Raw genomic sequence first — 20549 nt, 5'->3', positions numbered from 1 at the left:
CAACAAACTCTTAAAACATGTACTGACTCTTTTAGGAATATGCGTGGTGAACATTAATCCCAGACACTGTTGGAAACACTGCTGATTTCCCCCTTTTCAATGGGGCGGCTTTCAGACAGCTTGCTTCACGGCTGCTGTGTGGCCCTGCAGATGATTAAAGTGAGCCCAGAACCACAGACAAGCTGAGCATGGGGGAGGGGGAACATCTGTGCCCCCCAAGAGTGATTACCTTGTCCTTCTGCTGGGAGTGCCCTCCCGGGCCTTCTCATATCCAAGGGACCCATGGAGCTGCTGTAGCTTGATGTCCTGGGGCTGTCCAGGCCCCTCTGCCTCTCTGGACTTTTTCTTTCTTTAATCAGGGACAGTGGTGGGGTCACATTCTGGGGTGGGCCATCATCATCTTTCAAAGCAAAAGGAGAAAAAACACAAGTGAGAGAACTCTGAATCAGCAAGAAGGAGAAAGAACCTTTTTTCTTTTTCTTTCTTTCTTTCTTTTTTTCTCTTTCTCTCTCTCTTTTTTTTTGATGGCTCCTTGTGCTTAGGCTGGTTTATTTCGCTCATTCCTAAGTTTGTCCCTCTTTTCTAGCCCCGCTAAGGAGTAGAGGCCAAGTGACTCCTTTCCACCACCAATGGAGGTCAAGGTGGCTGGAACAAGGGTCCGTCAGTTGGGAGCTTCCAGTAACTGGGAGGTCTGGAGTGGTGGTTGTGGTGGTTGTGGTCTTGTCGATGGGCTCCTGAGAGAGAGAAAAAAGGCTACAGAGGCTGTGGGATCCTTCTAGCCCCCCAAACAAAGGCTCAAACAAAAAAGACTCCAGCTTTTGAGCTTATGGGGTTGTTGGCTACAGATCCAACCACAAAGCAATTTTTCTAAGCAGAGCCGATGATCACATGACTCCTCAAGGTCGTAAAGTACAAAGTAGCACCTTCCAGATGCTAGTTAGAGGGTAATGGGATTGATGAAAATGCACAAAGCACACCGTGCCCTCTACTTCTGCTCTTTCTCCGGTTCTTTTTCAAAATCAGTAGGGACTACTCCAGAAAGGGTAAAACCCAGTAATCTAAGTGATTGAGACCATGTCTTCATCTCAGAGGGAGTGGTGTTTATTTCCTATTCAACACAGTGTTGCTGTTGTGTTTAAAAGCTGGCTTCACACGTAATTTCAAAGTATCATGGGCCACTTATTTATTGCAAAGGGAAAAGGTATCTTTACAATGGAGAAATCTAGTAGACACCACCTTTAACTAAATAATGAATTTTAACATCCCCTGTTATGAAACAAATGATAACAAATTGAATAAATATGAAGGCATATTTCTTGTCTCGTGATGTGATATGCCGAGAAAGATGTATCATGACCTACATACTGTTCTTGCCCAAACTGTTGGATCCAAATCTAATCACAAGGAAACAGACAAATCAAAATTGAGCCTCATTCTGAAAAGCAGCTGGCCTACTGTCTTCAAAAATGCTCATGTTATGAAAAACAAGGTTCTAAGGACATGGGACAGTTAAATACAATACATGATCTTGAGTAGAATCCTGGATTGACGGGGGGGGAGGGGGGAGGAACCACAAGGAACATTATTGGTATAATTATGAAAATTGGAATATGGACTATATATTAAATAATAAACTTTCTTGAGTGTGGTAATTGCATTGTGATTATGAGGGAGAAAATCAGTGCTCTTAGGAGATACGTGATGATAAGAGAAGAAATATACAGTCTGCAATTTAATCTCAAGGGTTTGGCAATAAAATATGTCTGGCATATGTGCATATCTAAAATCTGGTTTTATTTTTATGATATTAAAGGTGCGATAATCCAGGGCTAAGCATGTAAATGGCTACCTGCAGCCTCTGGCAATGGGATAGTCCCTGCTTGGTAGCTTTAGACACCCTTATCCCAGGAGTCTTCTTCTTTCTCTTTCTTTCTTTCTTTCTTTCTTTCTTTCTTTCTTTCTTTCTTTCTTTCTTTCTTTCTTTCTAAAAGATTTATTTATTGGGGCACCTGGAGGCTCAGTCGGTTAAGCATCTGCCTTTGGCACTGGTCATGATTCTGCGGTCCTGGGATCGAGCCCCATGTCGGGCCCCTTGCTCGGCGGGGAGCCTGCTTCTCCCCTTTGATTGTGATCTCTCTCTCTCTCATATCCTCTCTCTCTCTTAAGTAAATAAAACCTTAAAAAAAATAAAGGTGTATTTATTTATTTTAGGTGGAGATGAAGGAGAGGGGAAGTGGGAGAGACCTAATCAAGCAAACTCCGTGCTTAGGGCGGGGGGTGGGGGTGGGGAGCCCGACATGGGGCTGTATCTTAAGACCCTGAGATCAGGACCTGAGCCAAACCCAAGAGTTACACGCTTAACTGACGGTCACCCAGCAGGCCTGCCCCCGGAGTCTTTGTAAGAAAGACTACCATGCAAATCTTGCCTCTTCAGACTCTTCTTTAGACTTCTCTGATTCGGTTTGGACCATACTGAACTAGCTAACACCAAGGTATCACGGATTTCTTAGAGCAGCTTCCCCTTGGCAGGGTGGCAGAGGACGGACAAGTGCTAGCTCCTCGGTGGACATGGCCACTCAAAACAAGCGGAGAGCCGTGCGAAGCGAGGACACCAAAGATGAAACCCCCTGGTGTTGCCATTGATCCCAGTGACTCAGATCGTGCACTGGCCGTCGTGGTGCACAGATGGCAAGCTCCTTTCCTACCTGTTCGCACAGAGCGACCCTTGACCATATTTGTTTGTTTGTTTGTTTTTTAAAGGAAACTTCAGTGTCTTTAGGACGATTAACTCTCACTTAAGAGATAGAGTAAGCAAGCCCCTGCCCCAGTTATCAAAGGAAGCTCTCAAAACTGAAACATCTCAAGAACATCCTGACCTGGGCTCATTGTTTTGTTTATTCTGGAAGACGGTATAGTGTAGCGGGCGGGAGGACAGGGGCAGAGGGCCCGAGCTCCAGCCCCAGCGAGGTCACTTGTCGTTGGGTGACCTCAGACAAATTAGCTGTCAATTTTTTTTTTAAGGATTTTATCCATTTATTTGAGAGATAGCGAGTGGCCACAAGTGGGGCAGAGGGTGCCCCAGCAGAGGGAGAGGGAGAAGCAGGCTCCCCATTGAGCCGGGAGCCCCATGTGGGGCTTGATCGCAGGACCCCTGGATCATGACCTGAGAAGAAGGCAGACGCTTAACGGGCTGAGCCACCCAGGCGCCCCAGGGCTTCAGTTCTCTGACCTGGGAAAGAAGGTAGGGTTGTTGTGAGCAGTAAGTGAGAAAAACTGAGGATGGTGCCTGGCACAGAAGGAGACTCTGTAAATAGAAATGTTCATCCCTCCACTTCTGATTACCACTGGTCAGAGATCACTTAGCGTTTGTCATATAGTCATTTTGCCCTTTGGAAAGGAGGTTCAGTTTTCTGAAAGTGAGGGGCTTTCCAAAATCTGACCCCTTATTTCCAACCTATCAACACATAAAAAACACGCTTAGATACACTCGTGTGTATGGTTTCACATGTCTATATGATGTTTTGAAAAATCGGAATGAAGTCTTTCATTGATATTGAGACTTTTAATGAATAAGTATGTATTCCTAAATTGATTAGAAATGAAATGTCATTGGTTAAAAACATAGGATAAACTATAAAGCATGCAGAAATGTTTAGTGAGCTGGGTGCTGTTTTAGGTCTATAGCCAGAAACCATTAGTAAGGGGTGATTCACTGAGTAAGTTGCATGAACTAGACACTAAAGTGGTTTCATTGTAGCACTTGGGTTAAAAGTGCTTAATTCAGCTGCCTGAATTAAGTCATCTTCAAGAGGCAAGGGAGGAACTAGCCTCCCTTCCAGCCTCCTTTTGCACGGCTGAGGACTCTCGTGTGTCTTGCCTTGCTTCCCTTTGGGGTGAGAGTCCTGTGGGGAGCTGGAGGGAATGGAGAGTTACCTTGACGTGAGAGCATGTCCCTGCCTGTGCCCGCTGGGAGATGCACGGTTAACTCCCTTGGCTTTCCTAGGGATGCATGCTTCAGGGAAGGTTTCCAGAAAGGCCTGGACTTTTCTTCTGTTTCTGGTCCTGCCTCAGGGTGTGGAGCACCTAGGAGACAAGGAGAAAGCCAAGTTTTGGAGATGTCTGTGGTTTTGGCCAGCCGTCTCTTCTTCTGGAGGCCCATCTCTCCCCCTCTGCTCCCATATGTGGTCTGGGTGGATCTGTGTCTACTCCCTGACTCTGGGGGTAGGCATGCGACTGAAGCCTGGCACATGGACACTCCTCACTGTCTGAGCTGTGGTGATTGGGTCCAGGTTGGGCATACAAGCCACGCCTGGCCCATGAGAGGCAATTCTGGTACTTTCACAAGAGCTTGTAAGGGGCATATCCTTTGGAGTCCAGCTAACAGGTAAGAGGTTAGCAGGAAACTGCCCGAGGCTGTCTTTACTACCATATGGGGACACACAAATATGACCAGAAGACATTTGTTCTTTTTCTTCCTTTAAAAAACATGCTCTGAAGGGGATGACCCTGGAGAGGGTCACCTATGATTTAGGAAATGGTTACATTAGGGAGACCCCCCCCATCCCAGTGTTTACTGACCTGCCTGTATTCCACGAGGATCACGCAAACACTGGGGACCTACCTCTTCCGTGTGGTTTTTCTTTTGGGGGGTGTTGGGTGTGGAAATGAATCTCCACAGGGAGGATGAAGAGCTCTGCTGGAGCTTCACTGGCTTTAAGTGGACTCCTCAGGGGGTCCAGGACTCTGGGCTGTTCCTCTGGGAGAGGGGGTAACGTCAAAGCCTTTGGCACCTGGAGAAAAATTGTAAAACAAAACCAAACCCATCACGGCAGGTATTTAAAAACTGCTGCTTGCAGAGGACAAATGACACCGCATCTTCTTGTAAGTCTGGTGCCAGGTGCTGCGGGGGGTGACGTAGCCGTGGTACCCGTGCTGGAGAAGTGGAGCCCGCCGACACGGCGGCGGCTAGCTGTCCGATCAAAGCCCTGTCGCTCTGCTCTTTGGGAACCTGGCAATGCCCCTCCCTTAATCCAGCCTCTTACTCCCCTGAGAAATATAAAGTGATAAATTCACCAGCCTTCAAGACAAACTCTAGTCTTTCTTTGTCTTGCAGCTGGGGAAATTAGGCTGGGATGGAATGATACAGCCGAGGTTTCTATGTACAGAGAGGGAAGAACCTCTATGTATGTTGCTAAGGGGAAAAAGCAAGGTACAGAAGAACATTCTGCCACCTTTTAGGCTAGAAAGGGCAGAAAGCAGGAATATGCATTTGTACTTGCTTACTTTATGTAAACTCTCTAAGCCTCAAATTTGTTTTCTGTAAAATGGAAGTCATCATACTTCCTACCTCATCAGGTTGCCGTGAGTAGTAAATGAATTACATACAGTTACAATCGTGTTTGGAATTAGAATTTTGCCTCTATTTCTTTGAGGGTAGACTCTCCTCTTCTTAGGTTGAATGCCCAGTCTTGCCACTTGCAGGGTATCTAGGCATCCCTATGTTTCTGCAGTATGAACAGAGCTGAAAATGAATCACCCCGTAACAAAGGCAGCAACAACTTTAGCCCAGTTTTTTTGGTGTCCAAAAAACCCTAATACTTGTGTGTGCGAGTGCGTGTGTGTGCGTCCAGAGAGCCAGGGAGACAGAGAGAGGGAGAGAGACATTGGGGTAGTACTTAGAGCCTTCTCTTTCCAGTTGTTCAAAAGTTGCTGAAGGGCATGTCAAAAGTCATCTGAGGGTCTGTCTCTTGGTTTTGGCTCAGATTGTTAACTAGGGTCTTGAGATCGAGCGCTGTGTCGGGCTCTGTGCTCAGCACAGAGTCTGCTTGGGTTTCTCTCTCGATCTGCCTCTGCCCCTCCCCACCTCTCCCTCTCTCTCTCTCTCTCTCTCGCAAATAAAATAAATAAATCTTTAAAAAGCAGAAGTTGATGGAAATGTCTTTTAGTTTGCAGCTTTTAACATATGAACTTGGCTCTGTGAAATGTACATGTGTGCTGGGTTTCAAGAAGTTCAATTTCACGGAAGGAAAAATAAAAATGTTTCTCAATTTTTTTTTTTTTTTTTTAGTGTTCAAAGAGAAAAAACTGATCAGAAACACATGTAAGCATCATCCATGTTTAGAGTTGAATGAGGAAGGAAATTCACCCAAGTATATGCAGGGTGATATTTATGATTTCAAGACGTTAAGAGGGGTGCCTAGGTGGCTCAGTGGATTAAAGCCTCTGTCTTTGGCTCAGGTCATGATCCCAGAGTCCTGGGATCAAGCCCCACAAAGGGGTCTCTGCTCTGCAGGGAGGCTGCTTCCTCCTCTCTCTCTCTGCCTGCCTCTCTGCCTCCTTGGATCTCTGTCTGTCAAATAAATAAAATCTTTTAAAAACAGACATTAAGAAAACAATTTAATCAAATACCTGCACATAGTATCTTTATGTTCCTGGAGACCTTCATTGCCCAGTACCAGCTGCCCACCGGCTGCCCTTTCCCGAATACTGACCCTGTGCATGTTGTTTGACAAGGATTGCATTGAGAAATCCAGGTGGAAACCCATATGATTTGTATGAGGTATGATGACAAACCAATCCTTAATGTCTTTTTCTAACTAAAACTTTATAGAGTTTTGATATAATAGAAAATATTGCCTTCCTCTGCCAACCCATATACATGGGTTGAAGGAAAGGACTCCTGTTCTCTGTGCCTGGCTTGGATCTGGGCTGACCTGGGGTATGGGATCAAGAGCTTTCCTCAAGACAGCAGTGACTCGGGCAGATCAGGCCTACTGTTTACGTCCCTAAGGAACCTCAGAAGACAGAGGCCTTTCTGGTGTGGGTGGGAAGTTCTTGATCAGGTTAGACACAGGAAATCTGAGAAAATCCTGAAGAACCTCCCTCACTGGCGTCAGGAGCACCTGGAGTTGCCCGTGGCTCCTCCAACGCCATTTCGGAGGCTGAGTCCCCACAGTGAACTAACATCGCTATTGTTCCCATTCCAAGACGAGATACTTTCACAGGAATGCATTATCTCGTGTGATCCCTCCATCAGCCTGAGGTGGGCATTACTATCCGTGTGCACAGATGAGGTCAGTGAAGCTCAGAGGGGTGAGTGACTGGCTTGAGTTCACGCAGCTGCTACGGGACAGAACATTCCAGAGCCCCACTGCTCCTGCTCAGCACAGGTACCTTCAAACCACCGAAGACCTGCACAGAATTGCAAAGCAGGACAAGGCCAGAGACAGCTAGGAATATTCCTGAGGGGAGAAGGTATACTTGACTTTGGGCTGATAAAACTGCCAGATTTACTGTACATTTTCAAAGGTGACAGATTCTCAATTAAGCAAAACCATTGCTGGATTAAGATCACCAGCATTTCGAGTTTGAAGTGGGTCAATGGCTTGCAAGCTCAGATTCTGTTCTTACATATTTACAGATAAGCCCCAGCCCCCTCATAGCACAAAGGACCCTGTTGCCCCCAGAGTGTGGTAATATCACAAGGTAGAACTGGGGGCACGGGGGGGGGCAGTTGCAGTTGAAACTCCTTGTACTTCACTATTTTCAACATTTAGTAAATTATAACCGTTTTATTTCAGCTCCACATGGTGAGCTCAAGAGCGAGTAAGGCCAGTTCTCTGTTTGAGACATCCCTTTGAGTTTCCTCGTTCCCGGATTGAGATTAATCTTTGAAGGGCAAACACACATGCGCATGTGCACACGCACACGTACAACCTTTTTCTTCTTCGCTTCCCCGGCTGTGTTTTTCTCTGAGCCGGTAGCAGGTGCTAGAGGAGGGAAAAGGCATCTTTCAGCAGGAGGCTCCTGGAACAAGTGGCTGCTGCTTCGGCCCTTATGGAGTTTTATTTTCCCTTGTCTGTCTGTAGAAACAGGATGGGAATGAGAAGTTATGAGTTGCAGGTATGAGAATGGACAGTTGACCTTCAACTTTTGTCACTTTTGGGTTACCAGGAATAGAGGCAAGAACAGGCACAGAGACGGCCATGGCTTTAGCTGAGGCAGGTTCAGGGCATCCTAATCTCATCACCTGGGTTGGGTTCTTGCTGGCACGTCAGGTGATGGAGAGAATTATAACGCTAGTATTAACAGTTAACACATATTCAGTGCTTAGTATAGGAAAAGAATGATACAAAGTATTTTCTCTCCAGTAACTCACCTAATCCCCAAAATAGTCTTAGGAAGGTATTAGGTTATCCCCATTCTATAGGTGAGGAAACTGAGCCTGGGCAAGACCAAATAACGTGCTCAAGATCACAGCTGGAAAGTGGGATTAATTTACACCCCGGCAGTCTGAGGGCAGAATGTGTGCTCTTGAGTCCTAGGCAAGGAGGAGGCTGGCGGTGTTGTTGCCGCCTCTGCTGGACTCCGGCTGTTCCTTCCGAAGAGGAGAGGCCGGAGGCAGTGACACTGGGTGTGCCTCAGTGTTCTCAGATGAACTCTGCATGATTAGGGTTACCGAGATTAACCAGCAAGACATTTAGCTTCTTACCGTTGAGATCTGCCTTTCTGTTGGGAAAGGCCCCTCCGTAGAACGTAATCTGAGATTTGTCACTCAGGAGCCAAGAGTGGCCGATGTGGGCATGCCCAAAGGCCCTTCGGGAGGTTTGCTGTATGTTTTCACTGTGGCTCTCCTTTGAAGTGTGTATACGGTAGTGATTCTCTATTGATGTGTCCTGGGGAACGACAGATACACATCCTATAAACAGGCTCTCTGAAGAAACAGACCAGTTCAGTCAGACCTTGTGGCGAGACTCTCAGCTGCAAGGAAGAAATTTCTTTTGCAGCTTAGGAAGAAAAACAGTTGTAACAATATGTTCTCCAATGCTATCTGTTATAATAAAACATGGTATTATCACGAGAGCAAGAATGACCTTTAACCATGCCTGACATATAGTTTTCTTTCTTTTTTTTCATATAGTGCTTCCCTGCAAGAAAATTTAAAAATCAAAACGAAGCCCTATGTCCTTGTCTTTATGCATTGTAAAATGTCTCTCCCTCTGCCCTTCTCCCCTGTGGCACCTCCCTTCTCCCCTTTCCAGCTCCCAGTGGCTTGTGACTTTCTTGTCAGTCGAATGAGCTTAAAGATAGGAGCATGTGTTGTCTCTGTTGCTCAGAACCACTGTCATCTTGTACACACACACACACACACATTCTCACACACACACACACAGGCCTTAGAGTTAAGAAAGCACATTTATATCCTAATGTATTTAATCCTCATAGTGGCCTAACGAGTCTGTATGGTAACAGCTCCATTTTACAAAGGAGGTCATTTTTAAGTTTCTTTATCACATTCACCATGACTTGTCGGATGTAAGACCCAAACCGAGCCTTTTCCAATTCTAAGGCCATGAGCTCTTTTCCCTAGAGAAGACGACAGCTGCCTAGTTGGGGTAAAGCGTGGAGGGGGACCCTATGGTTAAATAAGTTTGGAAAACCATGAGTTCAGGTTAAACCAGCTACTTTACCTATAGAACTTCCCCCAAATGGCTCGTATTTAAGTGTGTCCTGTGACCTTCTGGGAGGAGAACATGGTATGTAGCATTTCCTAAATGTATTTGGCCATGAACTTCTTTATTTCTCATTGAGACGCTGGTAGGGTTCCACACGTGACACTTTGGGAAACAGTGGTCCACAGGCTCGAAGTCCTCTTCCCTTCTCTGGAGGAACCCCAAGAAACAGTGAAGGGAGGGCGTATCCCCTCTGACGTCAAGAACCATGACAGAGGGGAGCCCATCAGAAATGGTACCTCTGCCTGGGTTTCTGCTTCCTGCCATGGCTGCTTCCTGAGTTGCGGCAAGTGAATCCCCTGACTGCCGTCGCTCTTGGCTCTGGAGCCCTGGTCCACACGTCCACTAGCCCCAGCTTCCCCTTCAGCCAGGCCCTGCTGCCCTGCAAAGGTGAACAGTGGGTCAGCCTTGTCAACCCAGAGATAGGCTGATGCTATTAGCTGCTTCCAAGCTGCCTCCCTTCTTGCTCTTCTGAGCAAAAGTGTTGATCAACGCCCTTGTTTCTCTTCCCTCCTATTTCCTGTATTTCTGCTAGTGCCTTCACGGAAGTGGTAGTCAGGTCTATAGAATAGAACTGCACTAGGAATCAGGAGGCTTGGGACTGAGTCTTCATTTCTTGGACTCAGTTTCCTCATCTGTAAAATGGAGACTGATTCCTTGCCCTTGCTGCCTCACAGAGTTGTCTGGAGCTCATACAGAATAATGAACGTGATGGCCCTTTGCAGACGGAGAGACAAGAGGGTAACAGTGGTGTGATCGTGGAGGGCAGACCCGCATCCCTGCTGTGTCGTCACTGAGATGCTCAGGCGGAAGCACTTGATTTCCTGGGCCGTCTGCTGGTTGTTTCCTTGCGGAATGTGCTGTGATGGACGGCTGCTCTGCTCTCTGAACTCACTCTGTCTGTGCAACGCTCAGGAAGGATCTGAGTCAACAGATGACTCCAGCCGAGTTCACAAATCTTTCATCGGTGGGGTAAAGGGTCCTGCAGCTATTTTCATCACTTACTCAAGGTAGATTTATTGCTGAAACGATCTGGCAAACCTTCCTTGTTTGGCGCTGCTTTAGCAACACCTTCTCTCTCGGCACGCTGTTCTGGGGAACAATATGGGACTGTCTTTCAACCAGGGGTTTCTGGAAGCCGTTCAGGGGCCCTGTATATGTTGGAACTCCAGACTTACGAAGGCTCCCAGCCAGCCTCACCTTCTGTCTATACTCCCCAACCCTCGTCATCCCTTGCGTCATTCCCTTCCTTGGTGTCATGGGTCCAAAGCCAGATGCCCACTTGTGAGGCTGCTCCTTCCCTCCAGTTCTCCTTCCTTTGCCCATTGGCTCCTGACTGTTTGGGGGTCTGAGCCAAAGCCAAGAATGTGGATGGAGCAGAGGTAGACCAGGCTCTGGTTCAGAGGGGTCTGCTCAGGTTTTAGCGGCCCAGGGAAACCTGACGAGCCCTGGGGAACCCTTCAATCCGGGGAGGTCCAGGGCCACACTAGGCCTGCCCCAAGAGGACCACAACACCATACAGGGTGTGGCACTAAAGACCTTTCTGTGTATTCTAGAGTGATCCTTTGGGGCCAAGCCAGACTTCGGGTCCATCCTTTCTGGTCAGATTCACCTGGAACCAAATGCATTTCTGAGGGCAGAGGAAGTGAAACTCTGGCAAGTGGCCACTCACTCAGCGGACAGCCGACTGCAATAGACTGAGTTGGGGCAGGAGGCACCGTGGGCAGGGGATAGACAGAAGCCTTCTTCCCTTTGGCTGTATCCCAGGTGATATTGAATATATGACTCAATCTATTCAAGGGAAACCAAGATTTTTCTCAGGAAACATCATCTCTGGCTCATGTGCTTATGCTTAATAGAAACAGGTGTGCAAGCAAGGTATTGGAAGTTTCAGTTGTTGAAAGGAGACCATAAAACTTGGTCTCTGTGTCTCAAAATTTGGATTCAGGTTACCCAAATAATGTGAAATGGAGTAGCAATTTAGAGGTCTTGGAGAGCTTTTTTACCTCTGTCCTCTTCTGTGATTTTTTTTTACAATGACCCAGAGAGGGTAGATAGCAGATACCATTACTTCCAGTTTGCAGATTAGCAAACTAAGGACCCAGGGAGCATAAGTGACATGACCAACATCACATAGTTGGGGAAATCTTATATCTGCAGCTGGGACTTTTCCTACTTTTCCGAATAAAGTGTCTGGAAGAAATAGGGAGGCCAAGGGGAGATGAAATTAAAACCAATAAAACCATCCATCAGGGTTCAAGTTATAGCCTCTGAGCTGTTTTTATTTCTTTGCAAATTAATTTTTGGTCCTTATGATCGTGAGCAATGAGGCACTGTGATTAGTAATTATGCTGAAATACACAAGGTAGGAAGGTCTATACCTAGCATTTATTGAGTGCCTACTATGTGCCAGATATGGCATTATCCCATTTAACTCCAACATCCAACCCTGTGAGGCAAAGGTGGGTCTGGTCATCTCCATTTTATACACGAGGAAACTGAAGCCCTGAGAGGTCAGACGGCTTGGGATCTGGTGCTAATGGCCACATGTTTAATTACAATTCTATATGGCCTCTCTGTTTTCTTCCTCATTGTTTCAGCCCTTGGCATATGGCATTAATTAAGGAAATCCTTGATCCCTTAGATGTGCAGTGTTGATCTACTCCCCAAATGAAAGTACTGCAGTCCCCTGTCTAGTATTTATAGACCCTAGGGCATCAAAATCCAAGGATATTAATTGGAGACAGTGGGATTTTTGAAGAGAGAGGACATAAGGCAATGTCAAATGGGGTGCCACCTGGGGAAGGATAGAAGGTCCCAACACAGGAACGTTACCTGGGCAAATTCACCCATTCCCAGGCCAAGAATGGCCCAGAAATTAGATCTTTTTAGTGTCCCAGAATCAACTGGTTTCAGAGATCTTGACCCACATTAGCAAAGTATATAGAGACTCTATAAGCCAGGGTAATAATTTAGAAAGAGGAATACAATTGCCTGACCAGCATATTTCCTGTATATGAACTATATGTGGGTCAGGTTATAACCAAAATTCTCTGGTTCTAGAGTCAAGACTTCAGGGAGGTATTTGGCAGGAATGTTTAATGAGAACATGCCACATTCTTCTCCGTTCATTGGATAGACCAGATAGTCTACTTATCCTGACCAGATCCTTTTCTAAGGACAAGACTTGGTTAGGCACTATCATTATTTCCAGAAAATTCCTTTTTTCATTTCAGAAAAAAATAACTATATTATGTTAGGCTCTTGTTCTTCCCTTCTCTTTTCTCGAAAACCCTGGCACTAGCTAATGTCTTACTCTATGTCCATTTGTATTACTCAGTCCTCTTTTCCTATCTCCCTTAGCAAAGGCAATTTTTGGCTCATTTATTGCTTCAAGTTCCCAAGAATAATTTTGACAAATAAAAGCCCCATAGTACTGAACAGCTTACAGACAATTCAGTAATCTTCTGTACAGTAATGAGGCAGGTCTTATTATGTTCATTACAGAGATGAGCAAACAGAAGCTCAAAGAGGTAAAGTGACTTGCTCAAGATCTTACATCTAGTAAGAGAGAGAACAGACATTGCTCCAAACCTGGATTTTTTTCTTATGATATTGCCACAAAACCATAGAATTAAAGAATGTTAGAGTAGAACAGGCCTAAGAAGTCTAAAATCTAGAGTCTAGACCTGTACTGTTTAATACAGTACCCAATAGCCACATGTGGCTGTTTACACGTAAACTAATCATAAGTAAGCAAAAATAAAAAAACTCAGTTTCACAGTCATACTTCCAATATTTCAAGTGCTCAATAGCCACATATGGCTAATGGCTACTAATTGGACAGTACCTATTATAGAATAGTCCATGACTGCAGAACGTATGGGTGGATAGTTCTGGTCTAGACTCTAAAGACAATGAAACCCAGAATCCCCTTATTTTGAGTAACTCCATTTTAAAGTGTTAAAAATCTAAATGTTTGAGATCTGGTCATAAAATCAACATGTACCTTGTTCAAAAGATTTTCCTTGTTGAATCCAAAATGGAGGGAAGACAGGCAGGAGATGGTATTTTGGGGGTACACCTGAAAGATCCTGTTGTGGCCTGAGATTCTTTGGTACATTAAGTTGACTGTCCTGGAGCAGCACAGAATCCTTGATGTACCCTGAAGAGTAGGTTGGGAGTTATTGGTAGAGATAGTGGTGCCAGTCCAGAGGTCTTGGAGATGACTACAAGGTTCCCCACTTACACTAGTCTTCGCTTTAGACATTGCCCGTTAAAGAAGACAACTAGAAGATGGAGGGATTAAAATTGTATAGAACCCACAGAGGGTTCTCTGGTCAGTGTCTTGGGTACTTCTGGTCCTGTGCCACATGTGGGTTTCTTCCACTTCACCATTTCCAAGAACTGGGTCTCCCTGGTGGGAGAAGCATGGCTGCTTTTTTGGGGTTGGGTAGAAGATCCCTCCTGCTTCAAAAGGAGACTCTGAAGGTTTCTCCTGGAGGTATCCTACTTGGTTCTGTAGGCCCCATGATTCTCAACTCAGTCATTCTACAAGTATTTATTGGGGGCTTATGACGGCTAGCATGGCCCCTTTTTAGGGGCACTAATAGTCCATTGGAGAGACCAAGCTTTCCTGTACTCAACTGTGTGGCCCCAAAGGTCAGTGTGATATAAAGTCAGAAAATAGGGCGCTCGATATTGGCTGGAGTTTTCAGAGAAGCATTTGTAGAAAATGTGGGCCTAAAGGGTCTGAAGGAGTTGTCATAGGGGTGAAAAGATGGGACCGGGGAACATACACCAGCATCACGAGGGTAGTGAGCTCTGAGACGTGAGCTCTCTGGTGGAGGCCCCTGGGCCAGTGGTCTCATACCACAGTGTTACTGTTGTCCCTCCAGCTTGAGGGTCTCACCGTCAAGAGGTATACCGGTGACGAATTATGACAAGGGGCCCAAGAATGCACATACACACGAATCCTTTCTTAAACTACACATTGTGGCCATATGACTTCCAAAAAGGGGTCTGAGGCATTTTTTGATGTGAAGTGGGGTTCTTGTCCTTGACAATGTTGGGCCTAGTCTATGGGGCCGTGATCTGCGGTGTCCTCTGCCCCCAAAGATAAATATATCTTTGGCTAAGGGCTCTTTCTCACAAGTGTTAAATAATGGAACTGCCTCTAATGCTGGGCCTGCCATGAAGGTAAAACCAATTCCTGGACAAACCCACATCTCATTTTCCTTCAGTCATCACTTACTGGGGAGAGAACTGTTTTCTCTCCCTTCCCAAGGTAAACCTATAAAGCAAGAAGCAAGTCAGTCTTCCTTTGGTCCTGTCTGTTTGTGCTGAAGAAATGGCAGCCACCCAATGGGCACTGGCAAGTCCTACTTCTCTCTCCTCTCATCCCCAACAGGTTTGCCAAATAAAATATAGGACGTCCAGTTAAAGTTGGGTTTTTTTTTTAAAAAATTGGATTTCAGATAAACAATGAATACTTTTTTTAAGCAAAAATATGTACCAAATATTGCAAGTTTAACTCTCTGTGTCCATATGTGTCTGTGTGTAGAGTATATGCCACGCATATACTCTATGTGGAAGAAACCCACGTGTGGCACTATGTCTATGTATCTGTGTATGTCTGTGTGGGTCCCTGTGTGTATGCACTAAACCTGGCAACTTGGATCCCCAACAGTTTCCTGTTTTCGTTTTTAAGCCTTTACAGAGTCCGTTTGGGATCTCTGCTCAGCAGAAGGGCATCCATCTCCTCGGTGGGTGGTATCTGAGAGCTGCCATCTTTAAGAGGAGGAGGCCTAACAGTCCCACTTCCTGGAGCTGAAATCACCTCAGAAGGGCAACTAGGGAGTGGGGGGGGGGGTGAATGTGGGAGCTGGGGGGGCGTGGGGAGGATTTGTCTTCTGGTCCTGGCTCTGCTTTTGACTGAATGACTTTGGATAAATTACTTTGGCCTCTCTCCCCCCAGCCTCCTTTTCCTTATCTTGTAAAAGAGAGGGATTGATCTGGAGGACGTGAAGTCTCTTGGTGGGGAAGGTTGGGAAGAAAGTTCTGCTTGGGATGTGGGCTGGGAAGGTCCTGAGAAGAGCGAGAGAGAAGGCAAGACTTCAGGCTGTATGTTCCTCCGCAAATGTGGGAGAGGACAAAAGGCAAAAGGTATGACAGAGGCTCTCAGCTCCTAAGCTGAAGCACCTTTGTCTGTCTTATGCAAAACTGGACCTGAAATTCTAGTGTTTCAGGACTTGATGGAAAATACTCTCACATCAGAATTCAAGCAGGGCATCTCAGCATGTATGTCCTCCCATAGCCCCACTGACCTGCACATTGGAGCCTGTACATGGTGTCAGGGGGCCATGTCCGCAAGAGGCCTCGGAGGTATCTCTTGGCTGAATACCCAGGCTGCATCTGCCGTTGGCCCTGGCTCTCTGGTTGGCTTCGGAAATGGAGGTACGGTTGCCAGGCTCTGTCCTGTTCCCTCTGTGGGGACACCAGTCAGGAAACAGCGCGGCTGCGGAGTCCTGAGCCTCCCAGTGATACACTCCGGTTAGCATAATCCTCATCAGTAATCGGGGAGAGTCCTGGAAGGGGCCTAAAGGCCCCTGAAACAGATGCCTCGGCCAACAGACATAAACCAAGAACCCACAGAGCAAAGCTCTGAAAGGCCCCTGCAGATTTGCAGTTGGAAGGAGAAGGACAAATGAGACATTCCAGACCCCGTCTTGAGACGAAGCATCAGAAAAGAATAAGAGCCTCACAGAAAACACATGACTTAGTTCAGGCTGTGGAAATCATTTTAGTACCTGAAAAAGTGGTCCTATAGGGCAGTGGGAAAGTCAGCTCAACAAGTCAGCATCGCCGGTCAATGTTTACAGTATGAATAATGGGACAGACAGACTATGTTCATGTTACTGGGAAGCCTGGCACTCTGGAAATATCTGGCTCTGCTGCCTTTCATTGCAGCCCAGGAGAATTTTCTGGGAACCCACCAGCCAAAGTCAGTTCTACTTTGCAAGACTCACGGGAAATAAATGGGAATAAGAACATCTTACACTTAGGTGGGCATGTATATTCTACAAAGAACTTTCACCTCATTATAATCCTTTAATGTGGGTGAGTTAATACTATAATTACTCGAGTGATGCAGAACTCTCGTAGGATGATCAGTTAAGGACAAGAACCGCAAACACGAGGACTTGGGTTGGCATCTGTCCGCCTCCCCCTTGTCTATGGTGGACATCACCAATCATTCATGGCATTCTTGACTGTTGAATAGATTGTGATTTCAGAGTCCTTCTCCTACAGAATTTTTTTAAAAAGATTTATTTACTTACTTGAAAGAGAGAGAGAGAGAATGTGAGTGGGGGGAAGGGCAGAGGAAGAGAGAGAATCCCAAGCCGACTTGGTCCTGAGTGTGGATCTTGACACAGGACTTGATTCTCATGACCCTGAGATCCTGACCTGAGCTGAAACCGAGAATTGGACACTGAACCAACTGAGCCACCCAGGCGCTGCATTCTCCTACAGGTTTTTAAGAAACTGAGACATCATTTATATATCATAACATGCACAAAGCTAAAATGTTTATTTTAATAAAATCTGACAATTGTATACACCTTTGTAGCCACCACACAAAACAAAATATAGCACAGAAAGTTCCCTCATGCTAGTTCCTAGTCAGTTTCTCCCCACCCATCAGGGAATCACTGATGAGGTCAGTAAACCACAGGCCTGGGTTGCTTTGCCATATCCTGCCAGAATTTACCAAAGAAGAATGGTTAAATTTTAAAAAGTAAAGAAAAAAGGAAAAATACTATGGGAATAGTATGGGAGAGGAAGGCCTTGGGTTTTGGGTTCTTATTCTATGGAGCCAATCTGTGGTTTGCTCCCCATTCTGATGTATTCAGGATATCAAAATGCCACAGAAGGACAGCCTACAGCTGTAGCTGAAGAGTCAAGACCACTGGAGATTCTTCTTCAGCTAAAAGGAGGGTTGGTAAGCCAAAATCCATAGGGCAAAAGAATATCTCTGCTGGGGAGAGAGAAACAGTTACCCAGGATAGATATTCATTCATTCATTCGTTCGTTCATTCATACATTCAATTATTCATTCATACAGTGCATCAAACAATATGCCAGGCACTGGAGGAGAAGGGACAAATAAGACAGATGGAGAAGAAAGAATTATAGGGAAGGCAGTGGAAGCAAAGTGACTCAAGTTCTCTCTCTCTCTTCATTTGTTCATTTGGTAATCAAACAAACATTGGTCATCTTTCCTGAGCATTTTCTAAGTGCTCGGTACTGTGGTTTTAAGTCATGCAATAGGAAGCCATAAGATCAAAGGCCTTTTTTGGGTGACCTGGAGCTTCATTCCCTTCCTGTAAATCTTCGTTTCCAGACTTTTCTCTGAATGCCACAATACCAAGCCTCATCTGAGACGCTGCAGTCCCTACGCAGACGGCATGATGAACTGGTTGATCTGGACAAGAGCCCAGTCGTGGGTATTTCTGCAGTATCGGGCTGGTTCTGCAGCTCTACTGGGCAACGTGCTCGATGGGCAGAGACTTGCCAAGAAGAGTTAGGAAGTCCTTGGTCCTGGAATTTGGGGTATCTAGACATATTTTGCCTGTAGTTTGAAAGCTGATCTTGGTCTCTGTATTAGTTTCCTATTGGTGCTTTGTTTTTTTTTAAAAAAAGATTTTATTTATTTATTTGAGAGTGAGAGTGAGAGCAAAGAGAGAGAGAGCACAGGCAGGGGAAGGGGCAGTGGGAGAGGGAGAAGCAGGCTCCCCGCTGAGCAGAGACCACCCCCGCCCCCCCAGCCCCACAGTGTGGGGCTTGATCCCAGGACTCTCGGATCATGACCTGAGCCAAAGGCAGACACTTAACTGACTGAGCCACCAGGTGCCCCAGTTTCCTATTGCTGCTTTGACAAATTACCATATACTTAGTGGCTTTAAACAATAAACATTTATGATCTTATAGCTCTGGAAGTCAGAAGTTTAACATAGATCTCACTGGGCTAGCATCAAGGTGTTGACAGGGCTGTTTTCTTTCTGGACACTCTAGAGGATAATCTGTTTCTTGGCGTTTTCCAGTCCCTAGAGGCTGCCTGCATTCCTTGCTTGTGAACCCCTCGTCCATCTTTAAAACCAGCAAAACTGGGCTAAGTCCTTCTCACGCTGCTATCTCTCTGGTTCTCCCTTTCAATTCCTTCTAACACTTTAAAGGATCCTCGTGATGCATTAACCTGCCCAGATAATCCAGGATAATCTCTTTTCTAAAAATTAAGATTTTTTTTTAAAATTAAAATTTATTTATTTGAGAGAGAGAGAAAGAGAGTGCATGCTTGTGAGCAGGGGGAGGGGCAGAGGGAGAAGGAAGGGGAAGCCAACTTCCCACTGAACACAGAGCCTGAGGTGGGCCTCCATCCCACCGACCCTGAGATCATGACCTGAACTGAATCCAAGAGTCAGAGGCTCAACCAACTGAGCCATCCAGGTACCCCAGTAATCTCTTTGTTTCAAGGTCATCTGATTAGTAACCTTAATTCCATCTGCAACCTTTATTTTCCTTTGCCATTTAACCTAATACAGTCCAGGGATTAGGACATAGACATCTTCGGAAGTCATGATTCTGCCTGCCACAGTTTCTCTTAAGTTTTTTCTAGTTTTCTGGTTTCTCTTAGTTATTTCTCAAATCATGTCTGTGAAGTTGCTTAATAGAGCTCACATGTCATTGGATACACTGATGCACGGAGAAAGAGGCCCAAGGCCTGCTTAGAGCTACCAAGAAGACCAGGCAGGGTTAAACCTATTCAGTCATTTCCAAGGTGTAGAATAATATGTTAAATAGAAAAAAGCAAGATTCAAGAGAGAATGTAAAGTACAATTACAACGTCATAAAAGTATATTTTATACATGTATAATCATGATGGAAAAACTGCAAGAAAATATATTAAAATTCTAATAACAGTGGTAATAGAGTCTTGGGCATAAAGTTACAGTTAGTTGTTTTTTTTTCTTGCCTTCCTTTTTTGAAATTAAAAATCCAATAATATGGTTAGATGATATTAATACATGGAAAACATGTCAAAAATTAATTTATTTTATTACACCCATCCTCCTCTCAATTCCTTCTCTAACATTAACCTGGACCTCTAACTACCAGAAGTTTCTATAAAACCTAAAAGGAGACAGAAGGGAGCCGGGAAGGGAGTTTCTGGAACGGGGAAATAAGTGACAGCGGGAGGCTGGCTTCTCAGGCCTGCCTTGGCTTTGCCAATCAATTCTAGCTTTCGGTTTCTTCTGAAATGAGTAATTACTGTGCACAGCGCAGCCTGTTGTCCCCACTCTACCAGAGTGCTTCCTTTAATAAGGGACTTTCTCTGGCCAGCCGTGTTGCAGTGCCCGCCAGGCCTCCATATGCGGAGGAGCAGAGAAGACCCCAAGTGCCTTCCCCACCCCCACCGCCCCCGCTGAGCACTGGCTGTCATGTCCACCCTGCCCCAGTGCTGGCCAGTGAGGGTTTCCAGAGAATGGAAGGAGCCACTGCAGGCTGCTCAGCAGATACAGGGTGGCAGGGTGCCAAGCCCAGACCGCCAGCTGCCATCTCACCACAGACGGTGGCCGGCCTTTGCGTGCGGGAGTTGACAGAGGGGTGAAGAGAGGAGTCCAGAAATCCCAAGACCAACAGACAAAACCCTGCACGATCTGAGCCCACCCACTTCTCCAGGTCCATTTCCAGGCTAAGAGTCCTACCTGCCTCATTGCCCTGACTTTCTTCCACTGGTTCTCCCCTCTAGGCCTTCCCTTACCTGTGACTGGAAGGTTTCTCTCCACTTATTTGTACCGTAAGACTCGGCTCAAATTCTACCTCCTCCAAGATGTAGTCCCTTGAATCTGGTCCTTGCACACCCCTGCTGGGTAGAGGTTATAGCCTTTCCCTGTCACACCCTGACAGCTGATATGTTCATCCAACAACGATATGTTGATCCTCTGATGTAGGTCGACACTGTTCTGGGCACTGACT

The 20549-nt window shown here is 45.9% G+C and overlaps 1 protein-coding gene across 1 annotated transcript in view; it reads right to left on the bottom strand.

The window, feature by feature from the left end:
- The window catches only part of KIAA2012 (KIAA2012 ortholog), a 100300-nt gene that overhangs the window by 69096 nt on the left and 10655 nt on the right, over nucleotides 1-20549 (bottom strand). The window contains exons 3-10 of the mRNA XM_044241325.1: nucleotides 15839-15998; nucleotides 13522-13677; nucleotides 9752-9894; nucleotides 8492-8675; nucleotides 7717-7862; nucleotides 4622-4790; nucleotides 3934-4083; nucleotides 230-400 (exon numbers count right to left, since the gene is read on the bottom strand). Coding sequence (XP_044097260.1) covers nucleotides 230-400; nucleotides 3934-4083; nucleotides 4622-4790; nucleotides 7717-7862; nucleotides 8492-8675; nucleotides 9752-9894; nucleotides 13522-13677; nucleotides 15839-15998 — 1279 coding nt within the window. The remainder of the gene's footprint in view (nucleotides 1-229; nucleotides 401-3933; nucleotides 4084-4621; nucleotides 4791-7716; nucleotides 7863-8491; nucleotides 8676-9751; nucleotides 9895-13521; nucleotides 13678-15838; nucleotides 15999-20549) is intronic.

Source organism: Neovison vison, chromosome 3 (assembly GCF_020171115.1).
Source record: "Neovison vison isolate M4711 chromosome 3, ASM_NN_V1, whole genome shotgun sequence".
Classification (NCBI taxonomy): Eukaryota; Metazoa; Chordata; class Mammalia; order Carnivora; family Mustelidae; genus Neogale; species Neogale vison.
Note: the sequence above shows the minus strand (reverse complement) of the source record. Positions and strands in the feature narration are given on the sequence as shown.